The 24889-nt window shown below is 38.6% G+C and overlaps 1 protein-coding gene across 1 annotated transcript in view; it reads right to left on the bottom strand.

Annotated features, from left to right (window-relative positions):
* Positions 1–4647: 4647 nt before the first annotated feature.
* The window catches only part of CNTNAP4 (contactin associated protein family member 4), a 291312-nt gene continuing 271070 nt past the window's right edge, over positions 4648–24889 (bottom strand). Inside the window, exons 20-24 of the mRNA XM_075067493.1 lie at positions 24444–24577; positions 23210–23297; positions 12726–12944; positions 12305–12376; positions 4648–7450 (exon numbers count right to left, since the gene is read on the bottom strand). Coding sequence (XP_074923594.1) covers positions 7257–7450; positions 12305–12376; positions 12726–12944; positions 23210–23297; positions 24444–24577 — 707 coding nt within the window. The 3' untranslated portion in view covers positions 4648–7256. The remainder of the gene's footprint in view (positions 7451–12304; positions 12377–12725; positions 12945–23209; positions 23298–24443; positions 24578–24889) is intronic.

The raw sequence follows: 24889 nt of genomic DNA, 5'->3' as shown, positions 1-24889 counted from the left end.
CCAGATTAGTGAACATACTAGTTTAACTATACCATGAGAATTATCACAAGCACATTGAAGCCATCAAAACTTATATGGTTACCAGTCCTAGCCCATATTGCTCCACCTAAGAATCAGCATCTGAATGCTGCCAATAAACTGGTCACCAAGGCACAGCAAATGTCATTTCCCAATGTCCAGGGATAGACAGGAAGTACCCTGCCACTGACTCCATAGTAGCAATCCTCCCTGGACAGTGCTGCACACTTTCCATTCAGCTGCTATCATCTTGAGCTCATGCTGGTGGACCAAACAGGAGAGAGATGCTGCCGCTACCAGGAACTCTCACTAGGCAACATGCACGGCTACTTGGCTTTGGGCTTCCATGCTGACTCGAGAGCCAGCCTAATGGGTTCAAGTGTAGTGTGGTTCACTGGGCCAAGACCAGCCCCCTGCTGTTGGGCTCCTTGGAGGTCTTCTCAAGCTGAACACCATTGACTCTGACTGGAGCAAGCCCATTTAGCTGTTGTGGTTCCTCCCTGTCCCTCCTACCGTCCCCTAGCCTTGCTTGTCTTGCCCACATACAATCACTGTATAGCTATAATTTGTGTCTGTTGATGATAACAGATCACACGTAATGGGCCTTCAGTCCTCTTTCTTCCAAAGATCACATTGACTTTAGTGGGAGGTATGGCTATTCAAGCAATGCAAGATTATAATAGACATGAAACACTGTAAAAACACAAATTGTTTAAGTTCTTCCCCCAGCTACAGCATCACTATATCCTCAGCAGTATAAATCAGCGTAGCCCCATTGACTTCAATGAAGGGAGATTTATACTGGCTGACATTAACAATTAGAAACAAGTAAGATATCTCATACACCTCTGTGTGATAACTTCTGACAAATATGAATTCTTTTTATTGGTGGCCTCACCACGTGCACATTTTTTATTATGATCAATATTTTAAAGCACAGTTTCAAAATATAGAAAACATTAGCTTGCTGACACTTTGTCACTGTGTTAAAGGTAACAAGAAATGCTTCTTTTTGATGCAAAGATATCAGAACGTGTTTATGTTTAGTTATTTAATGAAAAGCATTGCTGATGCCATTTAGTGCAAGACATATGTAAGGAGATATGCAGGATCTATAATTTATATATGTAGAATGGATTTACAACTATTAGTTTACAGTAAAGCTTTTTTTTTTTTAAACGTGCAGCAGTAAACGTGGTAGAGATGATAAAGATCAGCCAGGGTGACTAGAAGAGTACTAGAAAGGGCTAATGAAGCAGACAAGAGGACGAGGGGAAGGAGAGATAATATCTGGGAGAGCTCAATATCCCAAGGATATTAAGAACATCCTGGAAGCTCCCCAGGTACCTTGAATTGGACAAATTTCCTAGGCTAGAGTACACCTGGCTTAGTGAAGGAGTAATTTACTCATTTTCTATATTCGCTCTTGGCTAATTCTTAAATCTTACAGCTTCACTGCTAGTAGCTACTTTGTTGTAATGGAATTTGTGCTCTGCTTTGTGTTTATTCATATTAAATCCATCCTGTTTGCTTCAACTATTGCCCACTTACATGAATCTGCTGGGCACTAATTGCTGCTAACACATGGCAGGTGAGCATATTTCTCCTTATGCAATGGTCCAAGAATGATTTTTCAGGTGTGACTCTGTCCTTATACACAGAATAGGAGAGGAAAATCAATTTAAAACAAGGAATAAACTCCTGAAACAAATTGGCTAAAAAAAATGAGTAAACAACATATTGTTTAAAAGATTGATGCTGTGTTCCATTATAATAATATTTATCATTTATATAGTGATTCTCAGCTTCAAAGTGCTTTACAAACATTACTTATTCTACCTACACACAACCCAAATATTTTTATCCCTATTATACATATGGAGCAGAAAGGTTAATGGTTTCCATAAGGCCAGGAAGGAGTGTGAGGGGTAAAAATCTGAAGTATCTGGTTGCTTGTTTAAGGTTCAAATCACACATTTATTTATTCACAGAAATATGATGACTGTATGATAATTACTTTTGTCACTTTTAAACAGGTACCTATCAGTTCACTGATACTGTAGCAGAGGGTCATGTTCAGTACCCTTTTTTCTTGGCCCAGTGTCCTTTATGCTGGATATTTTCTAGTTAATGCTGGCAACATCAACTGTTTGCAACGTACACCTGTTTTCTAAAACAAACAAATATAACATACCCCCCCCCAAAACAAAACATGAGACTATGTTGTGAAAAAAATGCAGTGGGGGGAGTACAAAATTGTATATGCATGTCTTCCATAGTGGGTATCACATCAGAATAGTTAGAGGATTCAAATGATAGGTCGCAATGAGCATTCTGGCAAACAGATGTTGTATTCAAATCTGAAAATATAGCCTGACCAGCACTCAGTCTCCCATGGTTGCTGCTGGGTGCTTGGCGTCTAACACAACAGCCACTGATTCCTCCATATTCCCCCTGGAATTTAAGGGGAATTGGGGTGGCTGCTTCTTTCTCCTCATGCAGGATTTTAGGGGCTTTCAGTAAAGCCCACTGCCTCACTTCATTTGCAAAACAATCTTCTGAAGGGAAGGATGGAGATTCAGAACCCCCTGCAAATACACGGTTGATTGTTTAATAGAACTGTGCTTGAAGTAGATACATATACACAATCCATTGCATTTCTAATTGTTTGTTTGTCCAAAATATTGCAAGAATGTGGACTATTTTCCACTACGTTACACACTGGACTATCCATCATTTCACTCTTTCCAATCATTGTGTAAAGTATTAGGGCTGGTGTAGAGCCTTGGCCTTGGATCTGACTAGATGATACAGGAGACTCACATACAGAAATGGAGCTTTTTCACTCTTAGGCCACGGGTTCATATTCTGCCTAGATCAGTAGAGACTGTGGGCCAGAACTCTATCCTTGGTTATCCCCAATTCAATCTCATTTAAAGCACTGCAGATGCACAAAAATAGCTGAGGGCAGAATTTAATCACAGGTCAAACAGAATGGACCTAGCAACTTATATGAAAAGCGTCATGGTTTCATTTCAGTTCCCCAAAACTATCACAACTAGCACCAGCTGGTTCCTTTCTTTGGCAATTGAAGCAATGAGATAAAAACACTAAAAGGGCTGAGAAGTCACACAAGCCCAGATCCTGAAAGGTACTCAGGCACCTAACTGTCTCTCCTTTAGTGTCTAAATATTTTGAGGATCTGGGCCATAGTCCCTCCAGAACAGGACTGGGGCAAACAAGCAGGGTTAATTAGCAGATCTTGAACCATAAATACTCCTGTCATATTCTGATGCTGGTTCCTTGTGCTGTCAGTTTGCCTTTATACAATTTTATCCTTTTATTTAATACTGATTTCTTCAGTTTTTCTGCCTAATAGTGCTCAATCTCATTAAATGATCAGAACCTCCAGGGATTCATTTGTGTTGCAGAATTAGGGCCTGATTAATAAAATTCTGATCACTTCAATTATGTGGCATTTTGCATGCTCTGCAACTACACCCCAGAGAGTCATGTTTTCGCAACATGGAGTTTTGTGAATTAAATTTTTTTTCTGTTGCAAACAAGAGGACACATTTTGCTGATAATACAATGTGGCACTGCATAGCTCTGCATGATTACAGCTTCAATATGAATGTGTGACCTTCCCAAGTTTTCTCAAGTTAATGCATTTTATTTCCAAAGTCACTTGTTGAGCTGTAATAATTATTTTGTTCATCCTGTTCCACAATTCATAAGTAAATATTAGCATCAGTGTTAATTTTTGGGCTGTATGACATGTTTCTCGTTAAATGTTTGTAGCGTGCTTTCACTGCATTTAGTATGTTACACAGGCTTGGACAATGCACCAATAGAAGTGTTTGTTTGAAAATGAATTAAAAACAATTATTATTTTACAATGATTGACTAAATATAGGATGTATAAATAATTGTAGCCCTTATGCAGCCTTAGCCCACACAAAGCATTACAAATTTCCTCAGGTTTCATGCCACTGTTTACTCTCTACACAACTTAAAGAGGAAAGTATTTACCATGGAAATGGGTCAGTGTATAGTAGACATGCTATACTAGGCCTACAATGCACAGCATTTTTATAAATAACCACACTCACCAGTATGTTATATGCACTTCTACTTTTTTTTTTTACTGCTTTAAGAAAAAGAAAGAAGAGAGAATCAGTATATTGTCCTAAGTTTTAAACATTTTTATACAAATTTTTAACAATATTTTCCTCACTTTATTTTAAAAATTGTTTTATTCACAGAGGGAGGCAAAAGATTACACATTGGGATAAGAGGGTCAAGGAAGGGACAGCACAATGGTGTACAATGTATCAGTGCACTTTGGTGCACCATTTTGTTGTACCCATAAGAAGGCAGCAAATAGTGGATAATGTTGTTTCATTGACTCCGAACCTGTAAATACCAGACTCCATCTATGAATATATGATCAGTCTTTCTATGGCAGAAAATGGGCATTTATTCCTTCTGAGAGATGCAATTACTGTATGCTACTACAAATGTGTGGATGTGCATTCAACAACCCCCATGCGTTTTTTTTTCTTCACACAGTAAAATGCCATAAAAGTTCTTAAACATAGTATATCATTCACACTGGGATTCTTTTTTTTCATACTTAATTATTTTGCAGAATGGGTCTTTACTGAGCTATGGCCTTCCTGTTGCCTTTAAAACAAACAAAAACAAACAAACAAAAAAACCTCCACACTCATCAATGAATAATGAAAGAATACAATCATTCTCTTGCCAGAAAGTGAAAGAAGAAGTTTTTCGTTCCATTTGACACTCAAAAACAAAGTTAAAACAAACAAATGGAGGAACAAACAACAGGTAACTAGAATGTTAAATTTGTATATTTCCCAACTTGTCCTGGTGTGGATACACTTTGGGTTTCTATTACAATCTGAAACGTATGTGGGAAATGCCCACAAAGTGTAGTGTCTCTTTTATAATTCAATCAAATATTTCTTTGTGGTGGCAGCATCCAACACATTAAGATCCCCAATATCACACAGAGATTAGTCCTGTCCCATATGGTCATTGTTGCACCCTTGACTCATAAAGGTATAAGTAGTTTAAATGGGGTTCTTACATCAAGTGTTTATTTGGAATAGCAATTGCACATAATGAATAGAGGAGGGTGGGACCTTCATACCAGTGCTATGGAGGAGGGAAAATATTGGGAGAATCATTAGTGAAAGAGGGATTTGATCCAAAGCCCAGTGAAGGCAATGGAAGGATGCCCATTGAATTCAATACGCTTTAGCTCAGGGCTTTAAAGAGGGACAAGGTGCTTCCCTCTTTAAGAACAGGTTTGGGGCAGGGGGAGAAGAGGGAAAGTTTAAACCAGACTAGAGGCAATTGCAATAAAAAAATGTTTAATGATTATGACCCAGGAAATGTAGGAAAAACTCAGCACTGAATAAAGAAGAGGGACAGAAGAAGACTGTGTGCCCCAGCCTACGGGATGTGTCATTGAAAAGGCTCCCAATCTCAACAAGGGGAGAAATGTACACCTAGACATAAAGAGGAGCTGTAAAGGGACTGTGAGACTCCAGTGAGGAGTCAATAAAAGCGAGGAGGGAAAACAAACCTAAAGGAACATATTGTCAAAGAGACTTCAGCTCAACCTCTAAATTTGCACTTATCATTTCTGTAAAGCAATTTTACATATACACGTTTTTGGCCAACTGCCTCAGACTTTTGTGTTCAGATAATGTATTTGGACGTCTAGGGTGGGATTTTCAAAAGTGTTCAGAGTTGAGCTAACCGTATTCCCATTGACTCAGTGGGTACTACCATTGGCTTCAATGAAAGCAGTTAGGTCAGCACTGAGTAATTTCTAAAATCCCATCCCTATCTTTTCAGACAGAAATGATATTTGCATTCTTAAATCCAGGTTTTAGACACACAATGCTTAGTAACTCCAGAAAAGCTTATGTTCCAGAATGGCTCAGGCTTAGAGGCCAAACTTTTGAAATTTTGTCCTAATGATTCTATATGTTTGGCTTTGAAGGGAAGTTATTATAATTTACTGTAATATCTCACTGAGGTATTATTAGGTATTATTATGGAGTGCAGTGCAAGATAATTAGAGGATCAGGAAGTGTGCTATTTTTAAAATGTCTTATCTTACCAGGATCAAAAAGAGAAACTGATTTCCTTTATTTTATACAAATTAACCTCGAGACTTGGAAGATCATATCTCTGCTGCTTCCAGAGAGCATACCTTTTGTAGTGAAAGGAGACAATTACATTTAGGATGCATTGATAAATTTCCAATTTCCAAAATTTACCAGCCCAGGTACTCTATTTGTTCACTTGCTGTTATTATTAATGATAATCAATAAATGAATAATATTTTACTCATCTTTACAAATAAGCAGCATTCAGAGGGTGCTGAATTATGCAAATAATGTGGTAACTTGCTGCGATCCACTGCTAAACACGTGATGAAAGAGCTTGTATAATTTACTGGTACACTTTAGGCACACTTCAGCTTGCACCCTGATAGAACTGCAAACTTCAAAATTAAATTCAGTAGCTAAAGATTGCCAGTGTATCCAATTGAATGAAAAGGGCCAAATGGATCCAATTACCCCATTCTTCACAGCCAGGTTAGAAACTGATCTGTTAATGACATCATTGGTCATTTCACACAGAAAAATAAATAAGGGTTTTGTTTAGTTTTGGGTATCTGGCTTGATGGCTCACAAGTAGAAGTTGACATTGGCCAAAGGGATTCAATATGAGGAAGTCACTGGGAATCACTATAAAGCAACATAGCAGAGTTTCTCAAGTAAACATTACAGTTCAACTTTGACCTTGAACAAAATGCCTGAATCACAGATTTTAAAGAGCTGGATGGGGGCAATAGCTTAACAATTCCCACTTAAATACCATATTCAGCATTCACGTTAAAATTCAGTTGTAGAAGGTCACATCAGAACAGTCGGAAACTACCAACAATGAAATTGGTTACAATATCTAATTCACTGTTACATAAAATGCATTTACGGTATAATAGCTAAGGAATGCATGTAATTTAAAGAGACTTCCTACAGCAATCACTGAGACTGAACATATGCAGTATAATAGGTCTCAAATCCATTGCATTTACTTTGAGTGCAAGAGCTTTTTTGTCCATTGAGAGCCCCTGGCTTAGCAAGAAAGTCAAACTGTCACATAATTATATTTAATTAAATCATAAATGCCAATCAGAAGTAGTATTCCTTTTGATTTTCGTTGACTGTATTTTGCATGCTGAGCTCACATTTCAGGGCAGTCTCGGCACTGTCCTCATTTTCTGATCCTTTTGCCTCATTTTTTTGATACACGCTTTTTTTTTTATAAATGCGTACAGCTATGGCAGTGATGCAAAGCAGGATGAATATCACAACTGCTATCACACCTGTGGAGGAGAGAGGAGGAGAGAAAATTGATCAGATATACTAGACAAATAATAAGTGAGGTTCATAGCTCTGGTTCAACCAGTGTGTGCTGTAGAACCAATGTGGTGGGACCCCCCAAGATGGGAAATGGAAGTATGACAACAATCCCCCTGAAACTCCCAATGAAACTAGAACTTCAGAGCAAACTGATGCAGCCCACAAATGAACAGACCTGGCCAGAAAATGTAAGGAGTGAGGAGCGTTCAGAAGAAGTGCTAATTCAATGCCTCTCTTGGACATCCTTTTATGGCATCTAGCCAGGGTATAATGCTTCCCATCCCCAGATATGATGGTGCTTCTTAGAAGAAAATCCTCATTCATATGCAGTTTCCCTTGGAAGCACAAGTAGGGGTGGGCAAGTGTTCACAGCCCTAACTTATGTCCCCTACTCTGAATCAAGCCCTACATCTATACTGTATCATTATAGTCTACTATTAGATGTTTGTCATAATAATCAAGACATGTTTGATTGAAAAAGAGGCTGACCATATGTTCTTCGGGCCCCTAAGTGGAAAAATGTTGGGTTCTTTTCCTTCCTGTAATCAAGATTGTGTCACTGTGTGTGATGGGTGAGGTGTGTGCATGCCTGGTCCCTGAATGAACAGGAATATTTGCGGCTCCATAGATAGCGTTGACTTTGCCACTTCTTCAGATGTTTTTGATTTAGCCTTGCCACACAATACCCACCACCACACCAACCATCATAACAATAATCCAATAGTCCAGAGCCTGCTGAATGGAGGAAAAAGAAAGCGTGAGAAAAATATCTTTGTACACTTATAATTTGGGGAAGCACTCAGATACCATGGTGATGGTCACCATATAGGAGACTAAATAGATTGGGCAGATAAGATTTAAGCTGCCAGCACCGAAGATTTATAGTACGGTTCCTGTAACAGGGTAGGGCAAGAAAAAGAGAAATGCTTACAGTTCCATATCAGCCACATAGTGTAAATTAAAACAATGCCTTCATTCTAAAATAAAAGCAAGGATTTGGCCATTTGTCATCATCTCATAAAAATCTACCATCTTCAAAATGCTTCATTTTATATGAAGTTACAAGGACCTTGTGCAATTTTTCTCTCTCTATAGAAATCTCACTGATGTTTGAGTGCAGACTGACTGGATGATCTGGACTTTATTATACACCAGGATGTACACTGTTTTATTTTACTGTAATAGCACACACATACTCTGAGGGCTTATCTATGCACAATTTTCTAAAGCAATAGCATTAAGGTGGTACAATCCCTTATGTGTTAATGCAATTATACCTGTAGAAAGGTGCTTATATTAGTATTAGGGGTTTAACGGATATAACTAAACCAGCACAAAAACTGTGTGTACACTAGAGCTGTGTGAATTATTGATTTTTTGGCACTTACAATAAAACTATCTGCACTCTGATTGGCAGAATATTAGAATAGCATACCATTACTGAGAAAATTACAAAGACTAGATAAATCAGACACCCAGAACCAATCAGAACGTAAGGAATGGCATAACTTGAAAAATCTGATTGGCTGAGACAATTCCATTTCAGTATCATAATAATCACAAATTTATATTCACTAGAATGAAAAATTAAACTGTGTGCATAAGACTCCTCATATGCCTCGATACCACGGTGATTGGACCTTATAATTGCCCCCCTCCCCTATTACTTTGTCTAACAAATTAACCTAGGAAAAGTGCTTGATTCAGAAGCACTTTTGATGGGGGTGACACTTTGGTTTGCTGGAGGGGCCCTTTGGTAGGGAGGGTTCTCAATCCCTTTTTGTCTGAATCAACCTTTCCTTGCAGGACTGAGCCCATAAGTAGCATTTTTTCCTCAAATAAATGTTATTCAGTGACACCAAAATAACTGAAATCCCCACCGACAGAAATTATCTGTGGGTGGAATTCATCCATGGCACAAAGGAAAACATACGTTTCTTAATCATGACTTTATTGTACCATAGGGTCCTGCATGAGGCTGTACAAATATGTCTGCATACTTCTCACTTCCCACAAAAAATGGGAATGAAGGTTGATGATGGAGTGGGCCACAGATGACCTAGGTGAGGGGGTTATGGAATTCACTTTTACATTAACCTAGTGGCCCCTTTGGCTAGAGTGGTGGCCCTATAGCCTTGAATAGCAGTCATAGAGGGTTCAGCCCTGGGTTAAATGTTGGATTTCACCCCCTCGGCTCACTCGTCTTCACACCCATAGGCCATTATTTTTCAAACTTTGTGGGAGTGAAGCTAATTTTCTCCTATGAGAAGACATAATAGTTTGGTACTGAATAGTCTTCCTGATTTACAAGGAAATTTTGACAAATGAATGACTAAATTCCAGAATAGAGGATAGTTCTAAGATCCTCTCAAGTTTGTAACAAATATATGTATAACATGCTACGTACAATGTAAATCTAATTAAGGTTGACAGTACCAATTTAATTTAAGAGTGAAAAACATTACAGGGATGTTGCAGTTATTCCCAAAACAGGCATTATAAACCTAGGAAATTCAAAGTTAAGGATTAATTTAAAAGAAATTCAAACATGTTAAGATATGGAAATGCACAATTAAGAAACCTAAATAACCTTAACTCTGCTCAGTAGTGTACTGTGAGGAAAAATGTGGGAAAAAAAGTTATCTATAAAAATCGATTCGATTTAATCTGGGACTGCAAACACTATGAGACCTTAACCATAATCCTTTGGTTAGTGCATGTCATTATTACAAGGCAGAGTCAAGGTTGATGAAGTGACTGAACTGTGCATGTCCATGCTATACAAAGTGTTTGGTAAAATATGGAAAACACACTGTAAAAGAAATAAATATTTTGTATGGCTAGCTGAGGCCTGGTCCAAACCCCAGTCAAATCAACGAGTCTTTCTATTAATCTTAAAAGTACTGTAGTTGGATCAGGTCCTAAAGCCATAAGCAGAAGTATCTATTTTATTTTCTAGAATTTTTGGTTGAGAAGTCCTCAAATCTGATTACTATTCATTGAACCTGGTACCAATAATATTAACCTCATACTTTTCTTTTCATACCTTTACCATGTATACAAGTATCCATTCATTTCAGGACACTACATATAATTTCAGGACATTTCTAATACAATTCTAATGTCATTTCAGGACATCTCTGGGCTCTCCCAAACATTAGTAACAAAAGTAAAAGCACCATCAACCTTCTGTATTCAACCTTGTTAACCAAAAGTGTTCCAGAATTTGCCCCAAAACTGCAGACTTTAGCACTACTATTTAAGCAGGCAACCTTTGATCAATTGTTGTTTTAGTGGTTTTAAGGAGGTGACTTGTGTGAACAATACATCATTAATCATCTGCCATATTGGGTAGAGGATGCCACCATTGTTCTATATGTGACTGCAGATTCTGTTGTTATAAATCCCTTATACTTGGAGGGAAGATTTGGTAGTTTTATTCCACTAAATTTTGTACTTTGTATATTCAGGCTCTTAAGGCCCTTGCAAAACAAACATATTCAGAATTTAACCACAGAAGACAAATGATGGACTCTCCTTTTTCCGTTCAAATCACTAATTGAAATTAAATCACTGAATGATATAGCAGAAAAACCATTTTTAAGACCAAAGAGAAATTCCTTCTTCTCTCCTCTTCCAAATTAAAAAAAAATACCATCAGAAAACTCTCACGGGATAGCTATTTAAAAGAATGTCACTATCATATATTTGTTCCAGCATCATTTGTGGAAACTGAAATTCTACTGAGAGTATTTTGTCCCCAGACTCACATTATCAGACTTGCTTGACTTCTCTGAAGCTTATCCTTCTGAAGAGAAAAAATTGTTAGGCTTTCTAGCAGCTCAGTTCAAAAGTTCTGAGAAGTCTGCGAGAGCCAAACCTTGATTTGCTGACTCCAAATCCATAGTACTCAATTTCAAGGTTTTCTATTGACAATACAATAATAAGTCTCAAAATAAAATGAGACTTACACAAGATAAGTGCCATTTTATTTCATGTTGAATGATTAAATTGTGTATGATTCTCCCACTGTAGAACCTTTAATAAAAACAGATTTTCTTAAAAAATGCTTAAACAAGAACTATATGTGATTTTCCTGAAAAAGCAGTAAGGAAGATCAGCAGAAATTGTAAGGAGAAGCAAGAAAAACAATACTCTGATCAACAATAACTATATTTTTAACATCTTAATGTGGATTTTATTCTTCAACTTTTTTGAAACACTGAAAATCAGTGCAAATGGCACTCAATCCTTGAGTGTCTTGTACTGAATGGCAAACCAAAATGAAACCTGCCTTGTGGTACAGCAGGCATTCAAGCCATGCAAATTCTCCATTTTCTCAAGCATAAAGGCAAGGCAAAAGCTGTGCTGCTGAGATCTATTTAACAAAGAGTTTCCTCACTTTGAACATGCTCCATTTGCAAAAGTGAATCATTTTAAAAGCCAAAAAGCCATAAAAATGCTCTTTCCTTGAATATATGCTGTATGCCCTAAGGTATCCAAGTAGGTATCCATACTTGCATTAAGCAACTGAGTAAACTGTTCTTAAAATGCTTGCATCAACAGAGTATTCAAATATTTATATAAACTGTCACTAAAAAAGCTAATATAATAAGTAGACAAGAGTTACTGATATTTTAAAACATCATTTTGACTTTTGCACTTAGCACCTAACACTTTGTAGTAAAACAGAGCTTCTTTTAATTTGATACTATTTTCCTTGTGCACCCAAAAGTTCCAATGACTTCACTTTAGCATTGAAAGATTCAAAGTTAATTTAAAAATGGCTCCAGTAAAGCCTTTATAGTCCCTATTACCTCCAATAATTGCAGAGTCACTTCGGATTGCATTAGCTAAGGGCTCTCCCTCATCTATTGGTCCAGAATGATCTGCAACAGAAAAAAAAGGAAAATGACAGACAAGTAGAAAGGAAGATTCTCAAGATACTTCTATATGGTTATGGTTCACACACAGTATGGAACTGTGAAGTTAGTGTGGGTCTACATGGTTCTAAAGCTCAGTGTTGTAAATCACACTATGTGGAGGTGAACAGGAAAGTGAAAACATTAAGAGGAAATGACAGAGGATAGAAAAATGGAAGATAAGAAGAAAGAGAATAGAGCACATTTTCAATCTACCCCTGTCATTTATACCCACATAAAAAAGACAGACACTAATGAAGGTCTGAGAACTCTTCTTGTGTTTTAGAGGGTAAAACAAGTGATAGCCATATGCTACCTGCAAATGAATGGGTTGTTTCACTTGATGTTGAATCAGCTCCAGTTGAAGTACCACAGTTAGATGCAGTGAAGCGTCCCTTTACAATGACTGGGGCTGAGCTGGTATGGTGCAATGCAGCCTTCAAAGGAGCAAAGTGGTTGAACTGCACTGAAGACAGACATCCAACAAACCCCTGAGAGTTTGCCTTCATTGTGTCCTGATCTATATCATTACTTTCTGTCAATCAAAAGGGGGGAAAAAAACTATCATAGTACAAATGTACAAAATAAAGTGAAAGAAGAAATAATTAAATAATGAACGTGAATTCCTCTGACTATATTTATGCTACAACAACAGATGTAGATTTGCTGAATTCCTTTCTTGTCTGTCTTTAACGAAAAGACAGCCAGATACATTCAACATTTTTTTTTTAATGGATGACAGTTGCTAGTCTGCTGAAGGACATGCAGTTAACTCACTATAGTAAGTTGCGAAGCAAAAAGATTCAAATGCAACTAAAATATTTAAATTAAAATGTATCTCTCTTTCATTCTGCAAAGAAATAAAGTACATTCATGAAAATTACATATTATACTATGCTATTACTCATAAATATGTACATTATTGGATCATATTATTTCTACAAATTCACTACTCCTTTCCACCACTCACATATCTGTCAAACAAAAAACAACTGCAGACCTCAGATACTGGGAACTCATACAGATGCCTTGCTTGAGAAATGTTAAAAATGAATATTGGTCCAATCTAGTGTACCTGTTAAACATGATACCTGTCCTGCTTCACTAAAGGGGAAAAAACCCAAACTACTAACTGTCTTTTGGGTTACCTTCATAAAAAGTATTGCCCTTTCAAAGCCCTTTGTCTACTCACCACCCAGCAATCCACTCTGGAATGTGGATAGAACTTATCTGTGCTGACAAATTTAATTTAAAGAAAGAATTCTGGGTTACACATAATATTAACTGCCCCAAAGATATGCTTACAGAAAATAAGTTTCTGAGCTCTGTCCAAGTTATATCATACAATCACAGCCTCTACATTACCAAATACACCTCTATCCCGATATAATGTGACCCTATATAACATACATTCGGATATAATGCAGTAAAGCAGCGCTCCAGGGAGGTGGGGCTGCACACTCCGGTGGATCAAAGCAAGTTCAATATAACGCGGTTTCACCTATAACGTGGCAAGATATTTTGCCTCCCAAGGACAGCGTTATATCGAGGTAGAGATGTATTACAAAGTTGATAGTACATATGCTCAGTCTAAGCACAGAAATTAGCTCATAACCTTTACAGTGCTGGAAGGTGTTACCATGATATTAGTAAATACTTGTACATTAGTTTGTTGCTATGTGGTGAATGGGATGACCAACTCAGTCTTACCATGTGAAATGAAAACCTGGATAGCGGCTGGCAAAATATAAAACTTAACACCTTCATCAGACACTTTCTGCTTAATTCAAAAGAAATTTTTAAACAAACATTACTGGGACACTGCCTGCTCATTTCAAATGACAGAGTCTATAAAAGTATGATAAAATTAACCACCTCCAGTAGAGACTTATCTAAAGAACATGGTTGTTAAATGGCCAGTAGCTGGTCTACACTAGTGTTCCCACCATACTAACACTGGAGCTGCACTGCTGGTACGGCAAATGATGGGAAACAGCCAAAAGTCATGCCTAGAGCTGCTAAAATGGGTGAATTTGCCTCACTGCTATGTGCTCTTTAATAGGTTTGGGGCAGTGTCAGCACAGCACCATCAGAATCATGGGAATATACCCTTACCAATGAAGTTGAGCAGCTCGAGAGAAGAATCATACAGAGAAGCCCTTTAAGCTAGAGAGGGGACAACGATTGTCCCAAGATGCGTATGAAGAAGAAACCTTTTGTCTAACTGTGAGTAAGATGGAAAAACTGAGCAGGATAGAAAACCTGGCATCCTTTGCCATTATAAATCATTTGGTGCTAGGCAGCCAATGTGCTTTTCTAAATAGAAACAGATTTGGATATTTAATAATCTTTGTGTGTGAATTTCACTCATTTACCCTCCTAAACAAAATAACGTATCTGAAGTCTAGAGTTTCCTGACCATTTGTAGTAATGGCATGTTGTTGAAAATAATGTGTTGTTGGGGGAAGGGGGAAATTAGTTTTGTGGTACACTGTAGCTCTGCACTTTTCATGCAGGTATTTTTATACCAGCATTTCAGCTCATTTGCTAAGTGTATTTTGAGATGATTCATAAAATTAAGATAAAGTTATCCTACCTACGCTACCTCCTTCTACAAAGAGCTTGTTTTGAATTCTGCTTCATCTATCTGTCCTCAATGGAGTACAGAAGGCTAGCAGACACATAAATCTTAAGAGAATACTTTAAAAAAGGAACTAGTGCAAACAAGAGACTTCTGTTTGACCTCTCTCCTGGACAATTTCCAACTATGATGATGATAATCAAGGTTTCAAATTCCTGTCAAGTGTAATTTTATGTTGAATTATTTTATTTGCTTGACTTTTTACAGTCTGTCTAGACTTTCATGACTGTCACTTAGCAAAACAGAAACACTATTCATTTTTGACATTCAGAGCTACATTTAAATGGTGCATTAAAAACACACTTGCAGGGCTGGCTCTAGGCACCAGTGCTCCAAGCAGGTGCTTGGGGCGACACTTTCCAAGGGGCAGCACTCTGGCTGCCTTTTTTTTTTTCTTGGGGTGCAAAAAGTCGGGAGCCGGCCTTGAGAGGAAGTGAGCTTTGGCAGTGGGGGGCACGGGGAGGGCCACAGGAAGTAAGCCTGGAGGGGAGGAGGCAGAGGAACCGCTCCCCGCCCAGCTCACCTCTGCTCCACTGCCGCCTGCTCCCCCAAACGTGCTGCCGCTCTGCTTCTCCCCCCTCCCTCCCACGCTTGTCGCACAAATCAGCTGTTTTGCGGCAAGTCTGGGAGGGAGGGGAGAGAAGCGGAGCGGCAGCGGTGCCACGCTCAGGGGAGCAGGTGGAGCAGAGGTGAGCTATGGCGGTGGGGAGTGCAGGGAGGGCCGCAGGAAGTAACCCTGAGGTGGGGGCAAAGGAACTGCTCCCCCCTCCAGCTCACCACCGCCTCCTCCCCCGAGCATGCGGCCGCTCCGCTTCTCCCCTCTCCCTCCCAGGTACAGGAGGAGAAATGCAGTGCGCCCAGGGGAGGAGGCAGGGCTGGGGATTTGGAGAAGAGGTTGGAATGGGGTGGGAAAGGGGCGGAGTACAGGAAAAATTTGTTGCTTGGGGCGGCAAAAAACTTGGAGCTGGTCCTGCACACTTGTACAAAATTCTGCATTTGTACATAGTTTTGTGGGCACAATGGCTACATGCACATTTTTGCTGACACAACTATTATATCCTCATATGAAAGCATGGTCTAAACAGTCAGCATTGATCCGCTAGCATGAGTGGATATATTTCTGTGTCTGCAGGGGGTACATCTGGCTGCATGTCTGTAACATAGATATTTTCATTTAAACTGTGAAATTTTGAAAACATGAAAATAACAGAATATATAGAATAACTAATATAAAGTTCTGGTGAAATCATTTAAATACAAGATTGTAGTGTTACTAAATATTGCAAAGTGGATGGAGTATACTGGCCAACTATTCTGCTGGAACAGAAGTATTAGAAAGTTAAAAATATTTGTATTATTTAATACTGATAAGTAGTTGCTGTGAGAATGCTCAATTTAATATTCTTTCATTGCATAATCACTTTTCTGTGCCTACGACAATTCCAGAGCCCTCTTTCTTATCTAGTTACAAGAGTAAAACATGTTTACTTCTGACAAAAATCATCAATAGGGAAAACAGGAAACAACACGATATTTCATGAAATTTCTTGCTGCTTTCATTAACAATCTAAATGCGAAAGCGAAGAGAGTAACAAATAGTTACATGGCTTTATTTCAAAAGTTGTTACTTCCCACCCTGATGCAAGTACTAGAATTAATAAGATTAAATTAAAACATAGCAAATAAATATTCTGCCAACAGAATTTCCCTTAAACTGACTCATCTTGACTAAATTCCTGAATAGCTAGGTTTACATCCGGTACTACAAGTTTGTAGAAACTTTTCCCCAGATAAGTATCCTGTATTGTTCATTTGTTGCATCTGTGCCTTTGCTGACTAAAATAAATAAAAAATCTTGTGAAATAATAAGAGTTTAAAATATCTCCCATGTGAACTCTCTGGATGACACCTACATGTACAATAAACGAAGGCAGCTATATAGCAGACTCAGAACATATTTTACCAGTGACTCGGAGATGCATAGTAAAATTGAGTACTATATACTCACTGCAGAGACATACTGAATTCCAATTATGTGAAAATTACAAATTTTTCCATAACAGTTTTTTTTTTTTAAACCAGCTTTTAAATGCCATTCTACTGTGGTTTTAAACAGCAATGCAGGGCTGGTGGACAGAAGTAGGATTTTTTAAGCAACTATTGATTGGCAGCTGTTTCACTGCAGCATTTGTATAGGTGAATACAAACACCATGGTTTTAACAGGCTGATTTTATTAAGAACTTGAATCCTTCCCTTGCTCTTCTCTTTAATCTCTAACTCTCCTCTGGCTTTTTCCTGTTGCAATACAAGCATGCACTAGGCTCTCTCATAAGAAACAAAATAAAAACACACCCTTGACTCCACTTGTCTCTGCAACTAGCACCCCAACTCTCTTCTCCCTTTCATCTAAGATTATTGAATGCACTGTCTACAAGTTCTACATGGAGTTCCTGTCCTGCAGTTCATGCCGAGACCCTCACATTCCAACTTCTGACCCTTGCCTGTTATTGAAACTACTCTCACCAAAGTCTCTAATGACGTTGTCCTAGCTAATGTTCAGAACCAGTACTTCAGCCTCACCCTTCTTGACCTGTCAGCAGCCTTTGACACCACTGTAAATGATCTTCGTGAAATCATATCATCCTTTGGCTTCCATGACTGTTCCTTCCTGCTTCTCCTGGTCCCTCTGCAATCACTCCTTTTGTGTGTCCCATGGAGAATCCTTCTCATGCACCCACCAGCTTTCTGCAGGGATTTCTTTGGTCCTCTTCTCTTCTCCCTCTATGCCTTTTCTCTGGGTAATCTCATCTGCAAACACAATTCAACTACCATCTCTATGCTGACGACTTACAGATCTACCTCTCTGCTCCAGATCTGTCTCCTGTCCAAACCAAAATGTTGGCCTGCCTAATATCTCCTTGTGTATATCAACTGTCAGCTCAAGCTCAATGTGCCTAAAATAGAGCGCTCCTAATAGTTTCGCTCCTCACCCTCCCACAGCCCTCCTTGCTACTTTCTTAATCACTGTGGACAACAGCACCATCCTGACTGTCACCAAGGCCCTTAACCTGGATGTCATCTTCATCTTGCACCTGCCACTATTTCCTCACATCCAGGATACATCTAAATCTTGTTGCTTCTTTCTGAGTACCTCTCTAAGATACAGCCTTTCATATGCATTCACATGTATCCTCTAATCTCTCAATCTCACATCCTGATTACTGCAATATCCTTCTCTCTGGTCTTAACATATGCAACCTTGCTTTGCTCAGATCCATTCAGAATACTGCTGCAAAGATCATTTTCCTAGCCTGTCCCTTGGGCACTGTCTCCCCTCTGTTTGCATCCCTCCAATAGCTCCTCTCCTCTAGAAGCTATTTGTCTTCATTTTCAAGGACCTTTACGGTCTAGCCCCATTCTATCTCTCATCTCTCATTCAGATCTGAAAGATCAGCTCCAGCCTATGATTGGTCCATGATGTCAGCCTCCATTGCCCACTTGTTAAATTTTCTAACAAGCACCGTTGTGCTTTCTCCCATGCTGTCCCTTACATTTGGGAAGATCTCCCCATAAATGTTCACAAAACTAACTCATCATCCACCATCAAAACCCTTCTCTAAAGTCTCCTTTGCTCTGATGCATAACCCCCCCCCCCCCGACAACACTTAGGGTGCTGGTGTGCTGAGCCTACAGACTATCAGGCTAATGAATATTGTCTCACTGTTAACTTGTACTTCCCCATCAGTCCATCTATATCCATCTGTTGTATCTTGTCTTGTACTTAGCATATAAACTCTTTGGGGCAGGAGTGTGTTTTTTGTTCTATATTGGTACAGTGCTTAGCACAATGGTGATTCAAAGCCACTAGAAAACGGAAGAATTCCCCATCTCTGGTCCTGCACAAAATGCAGGTTGGCTGAATGATAGAATCTGTCCCTTAATTTCAAAATTTGATCAAAATAGATTGTTACTTCCACTAGAATTTATGTCCCATGCTTTAACATCAAACTGATTTCTGCAAATAAATGATCAACTCCTTAATATGAGGTTTTATAATGGAAAAGCTGTCAAATCCTTAATTCCTGTACCTGAATGGTGCCACTATGATACTATCATTACTTTGCAACTGAAGTGTATGTTTGGCACTGGGAAATTACTACTTTTCAAAGACTTAGGTAATGATTCAGATGTGATGATTATTCGTCCTGTCGCTGTTTTTAAAGCGGAATCTATTTCCTGCATTTTTATCTCCTACTGTATATTTCTGCTAATGCTGTCTTCTACACAGATGATACTTTCAGAGTGCTCATGCCGCTTTTGTGCTTACTGCCCAAAAGCATTCCTGGATTTTGAGTTTTACTGCTCTAAGCTAATAATAATACAGCACAGGAAAAAGGTTCGGTGTGTCTCCAGGAAGGTGTTCTGTGCAGCGATGTTACATTCACCTTACACAGAAAGCATGCTCCCAAAATTACACATTTCAGCTGGTATTGTTTATATGATGATTTTACAAGTTACACATCTCTTTACATGTCTCTAAAATCAAACCCCTCAATTGTCTCAGTTCCTGGAACTTGTTCTGTTCCTTCCATTACTTAGTTTTGGGTACTAGCATTCCAGGTACTGGTCCATGAAGACTTCAGTCTTGTACTAAGATAGATAATGAACATATCTTGATTTTGAGATGTTTCCTGTATGCCAAAGCTTACTTCAGCTAATGCAAGGTGTTATGGGATATTGACAATAGCAGAACAGGCATATAGTACATTTGGCCTATAAAACTATTATATTATTTGTGCTTAATGATGCAGATAATGATATTATTAATATGATGTATGCACTTGCCAGCATATATTGGTCAACACTAATTATCACTATGGGTATTAGTATGCTTAGATTAATTATCTTCTACACAAGATTATTAAATTAATCACATAAGTGATGTCAAAATCAAATAATTCTGAATGAAGGCATCCACAAATACTATTGTTAGTCTATGTGGTTTTATGTAAGGATTATCCTGAACAATCTATCTTTAAAACAATATATGACAACAGCAGGCACCTTAATTCTGTCTCTCTATATCAACACATTACAATGCAGGATTTATGGCCAACCTGAAGCTAGTATAAAATCAGTTTAGTCCAATAGAATCTGTACAGTCCAAAATTAAACTTAGGGGAGGGCAGAGAACTAATAGTGTTAACAAATTAAGACCTCATTTATCCCAAGAGGATGAGGGGAACTAATTGCAGCTTTCACAATGCCTTTAATGTATGTAAAGCTTTTAGCTATGATAACCTGTGAATACATGTCTGTAGACAAATAATTATTTCCAAGCTTACCACACCAGTCCAATGGCAGAATGGACATTTTGACATCCAGGCTCTACCTCTCAGTGGAAGTTATTGTTTGTGTTCCATCTTCATTCTCAGATAGTATTTCTGGATCTATTACTATTCCAGAAATAGTTATTTACCAAGGCTGTGGTGTTATTCCCAGATGTACTGTACCACAAGGAGCACATTAGACACTAGGCAGTAAAATACCATTAAACTCAGCCTTGTAAAACTGTGTTAAGAATCACTTTTTAAAACTTCTGTTTATGGGAAGGTAATGTATAAAACACAGAAAGTGTTCCTATACCAACAGAAGGAATATAATAAAGTAAATATATCCCATATACTATTTGTGGGGGAATTCTGCACCACAGTGTGTGCGCAGAATTCATGTCCTAAGCAGATTTCTTTGCTTCCTCATCATTTTCTGCAGGGAAGCAAAGGCAAGCTGCAAGAGTGGTCATGCACCCTTCTCCAGCAGTGCGGGCACGTCATTTCCAGTCCAGAGAAGTCAGCAGAGAGGCAAATCATGGAGATGGGAAGGTCTGGAGGTGCCCATGGGTATAGATGGGGGAGAAGGCAAACAGAGGCATTGGGGAACATGTGAGGTCATGTATCTCTACGCCCTTATTCTGTGAGTGTAGAGCTGCCCAAGTGGGGAGGGTGCTGCGGGGCTCACTGACTTGGTAGCTGCACATTGCCTTCTGGGTTCTAGTGCCAATCTTGTACCCCTTCTATGTGTGCTGGGCACCATCCTGTTTTCTGTACAAGGGTGAGTGCCCGCATGCAGCAGGGCAAAAGGAGCGGGGGTGGGAAATGGGGAAGAGACAGTGGAAAATGACAGGGGATGGGATAGGGCAGGGAGAGGGGTATGTGGGAGTGAGGGGAGAGGGATAGCGGCAGGGGACAGTGGGGAGAGAAAGGGGAGGAGATGAGGCAGTGGGATGGGATGAGGAAGAAAATGAGGTAGAGGAATGGGGAGAGTGGGAGTCAGGTTGTGGCATTCCCTCAGCAGCTAGAGCTCCTCCATTAAGCAGACCCATTGAAACTCCACTCTCATGAGCCCCCCTGCCTGCACCTATACTACCCCACTGATCCCCCCACACCCAGACCCCCCCATGCTGAGGCCCAACTACCTCCACCTGGACCCCCTGCCAAGGAGTCCCATTACCCCTGCACCCAGAACCCCCAAATAAGCCCCTGTGCATCCAGATCCCCAATGAGCTGCCTGCACACAGACTGCCCCACATAGAACCTCAGGTTGCCAACCCTCCAAGATTGTCCTGGAGTCTCCAGGAATTAAAGATTGATCTTTAATCAAAGATTATGTCATGTGATGAAATCTCCAAGAATTTGTCCAACCAAAGTTGGCAACCCTAAGAGAACCCTTTCACTCCACACCTGGATCCCCCGCCCCCCACACTAAGCTCCTCCACACTTGGATCCTGCTGGGTTACCTACCTACCCATCCCTGCTACAGCTGGAACTTAGGACCGGGCCCAGGGTGTTTCTAGGGCAGGCCAAGCCCTTTTGCTGTGTCAGAGTCACGTGCAGCCTCGCTGCTGAGTCCCTGTTCCAGGGGAGGGTGATCTCCCACCTCCATGCAGCCAGTGGCCTGTGCTCTCCACTGCCATGCTGGAACCTCCACATTGATTTTTTGACAAATAAAATTGGCAAAATTTTAAAACATTGTGTGCAGAAATTTTATTTTTATGTGTATTTTATTTATTTATTTATTTATTTATTTATTTTGGTGCAGAATTCCCTCAGTAGTATAGCAATCTGAGGTGAAAACTCAGTTCCTTAGCTGTTGAAAGTCACAAGTTTCTAGATTTAAGATCAGCCATACCTGCATCCCACACAATCATATTTTAAGCAAATAGATACATTTCAACATTAATTTCTAAAAAAATGAGCTTTTAAATATGGGAGGTTGGATATTTTGAGTTAATCACAAAACAGTGAAAAAGGTCAAAGTGGTGTTATTTACTAAATAGATCTGTTTCCATATTGTGTCAAAAATTGCTGGAAGAGCAAGACATATACAAAACTAAACATCTCATGATAACGAGATATAACAACATTCAGTATTCTAACTGCTTTACTATCAAAGGAAATAGCATTCCCTTCAAATTCTTCCCACTCCCACCCTTTGCTCTGTCAATCTGGTCTCATAACAAATAATATGATAAAAAGATTGTCTTTGACAATGGTTATGATCCTTCCTAGCTTCTTTAATTAAACTGACAGGGATAATAAGAATGGCAACGGGGGTTAGGTAAATTCCATCTAGAACTTTATTACAGAGAAAAATAACAGGCAGCTATTGACAAGTCGCTGCTGGATGAATGACTTGGTTACTCTGCATAACTTAATCAATTAAAAAAAAAACACTGGACATTTTAGCTTACAACACCTTAACCCTAGCTGCATTGTTCAAAATCAAATTGAAGGAAGAGTCTCTGACACATCAACTAATTACTGATTAATCCTGGGTTTATACATATGATTTGATTGTGATTTCGTTTTCCAAGAGTGTAAGAAAAATGCCATGTTTCATTATGCTTGATTGCAAAATGAGAGAGATAAGTGTGAAATTATTTTTAATGGAATCCACTTGCTCATCTCGCAGGAAGCACTTACCCTTGATTATATGTGCACTTTGACAAGACTGAAGTTTCTATCTTGATTGTCACTCACTGCCTAATTAAATCTAAGACAATGAATGTCTCTCAATAAGATTAGGGCTATTATTTTTTATGTGGCATGATGACATTTTGATCCATGTTTCAGAAAAAAATGTGTGGTGTTCTACTTACCTAAAATCTTGCCAAGAACAAGGGATTTGATTGCATTGAATTCTGTACCTGAAGACAGAACGAACTGCATCCTTTCATTCTCGTTAATCTGAAAAATTGTTCAGTGAGAAACAGAAGTCACATAATGGAAGAGAATTCAGTTGTAATATGTAGGTAGGGGAGAGGATGAGACAAGGTGAAAGAAAAAGACTAGAAAAGAACAACTTGTCATTCGTACAATAAAGGTTAGGATAGCAATACTAAAAAAGTGAATCAGACACTAAAAGGCAGATAATTTTATAAACAACATGGCATAACTTCTTCAGAACCCTATGATTGTGGCTGAGATACATTTAAACATCCCCACCCTAGTATACAATTCTCCTTTCTCTAAGACATTTAGATAAAGCCTGTGTATTCATCTATAGGCAAAATATAATTGATAAGCCCTGTGAAGAGATGCAAAAGGCTTTTTTTAAAAAAAACGCTCTCACTTATCTCAAAATGAAATTTTAAATATGAAACAATTAAATGTTATGCAGTGAATGCTATGCTCCCAGAGCCATTACATAAATTGCTTGCCTTGAAATGCTGGTGACAGTGCATAACTGCATCATCCAGTTCTTATCCAAATATATTATTTGATTTGTAACGTTCAGAATAATCAATATTTATTTTACAATAGGCCCTTTTTCCAATGCCAGTTTCTACAAATATGAATTGTGTTAGCTAATCTTCAATGTAGATACAAACACATTTTCCTAGCAAGTTTTCCCCTAGTCCTTAAGCAAGTGCTGAGCAATAGCTGTTGAAGAAAATAAGGGCTTTGGCTGCTCATCTTTGAAAACCAAATACTTCATTTTAAATTATTGTTAAATTTCTACAGTGCACTAATACTGCTCTCTTGTACCCTCATTAAAATAAACAAAACCACTCACAACTTTTATCTGTTGGGGTAATTAGTAGAGTGTTCCACATTCACACAATCTAGGTTGAACTAGAAAATATTGCTTACTGAAATGAAATGAGAAGGTGGAAGTGACCTTTTAAAACAGACAAGGTGAATGTCAAGGGGATCTTTTTGCCTAGACTCTCACTTTTAAAGCAAGAGTCTACTGTGTTTTGCTTTATTTCCTTGAGGTATTAAAATACAATTTATGTTGGGGGTACTCCTTTTATTGAATTTATTTATATTATTTTGCTTTGGGTCTTGTTCCATTTGATGACAATCCACTTTTTCGCTTAACTGCATTACCTCTAGATAGAGCATTTCCTCCTCCCTGTTAATCTTGACACGATGAAGCAGCCCATCAGCCATGCTTTTGAAATTGATGCTAAAGACATCTGGATCTTGATGGCTATCTAGCTTGTACCTAATCTGTAAACTTCCTGAAGGGATGGAGTAAGATATTTTAGTTTCAGAACTCAAGTATGTACAAAATAGCTAGTGTAGATCATATATACAACACTTTCTCTTTTGAGACATACATAATATGAAAAGTTGTACAAATGTCTGAACAAAAGGAACAGCTTAAATAACAGACACAAATAGAAACATGAAATGAATGAAAGAAATAGAAACAATGACTGGAAACCATGGTTGGTCTGGATTACAAAATTAAGATATGCCAGTTCACAGCAAATTTCCACTGTGTAGCCTTATAAAAGAGTTAATGTTGCAGTTCATATCAACAGTGGTGC

This window comes from Chelonoidis abingdonii, chromosome 6, assembly GCF_003597395.2.
Source record: "Chelonoidis abingdonii isolate Lonesome George chromosome 6, CheloAbing_2.0, whole genome shotgun sequence".
NCBI lineage: Eukaryota > Metazoa > Chordata > Testudines > Testudinidae > Chelonoidis > Chelonoidis abingdonii.
The sequence above is the reverse complement of the archived record's forward strand: the minus strand, read 5'-3'. Positions and strand labels throughout refer to the sequence as shown.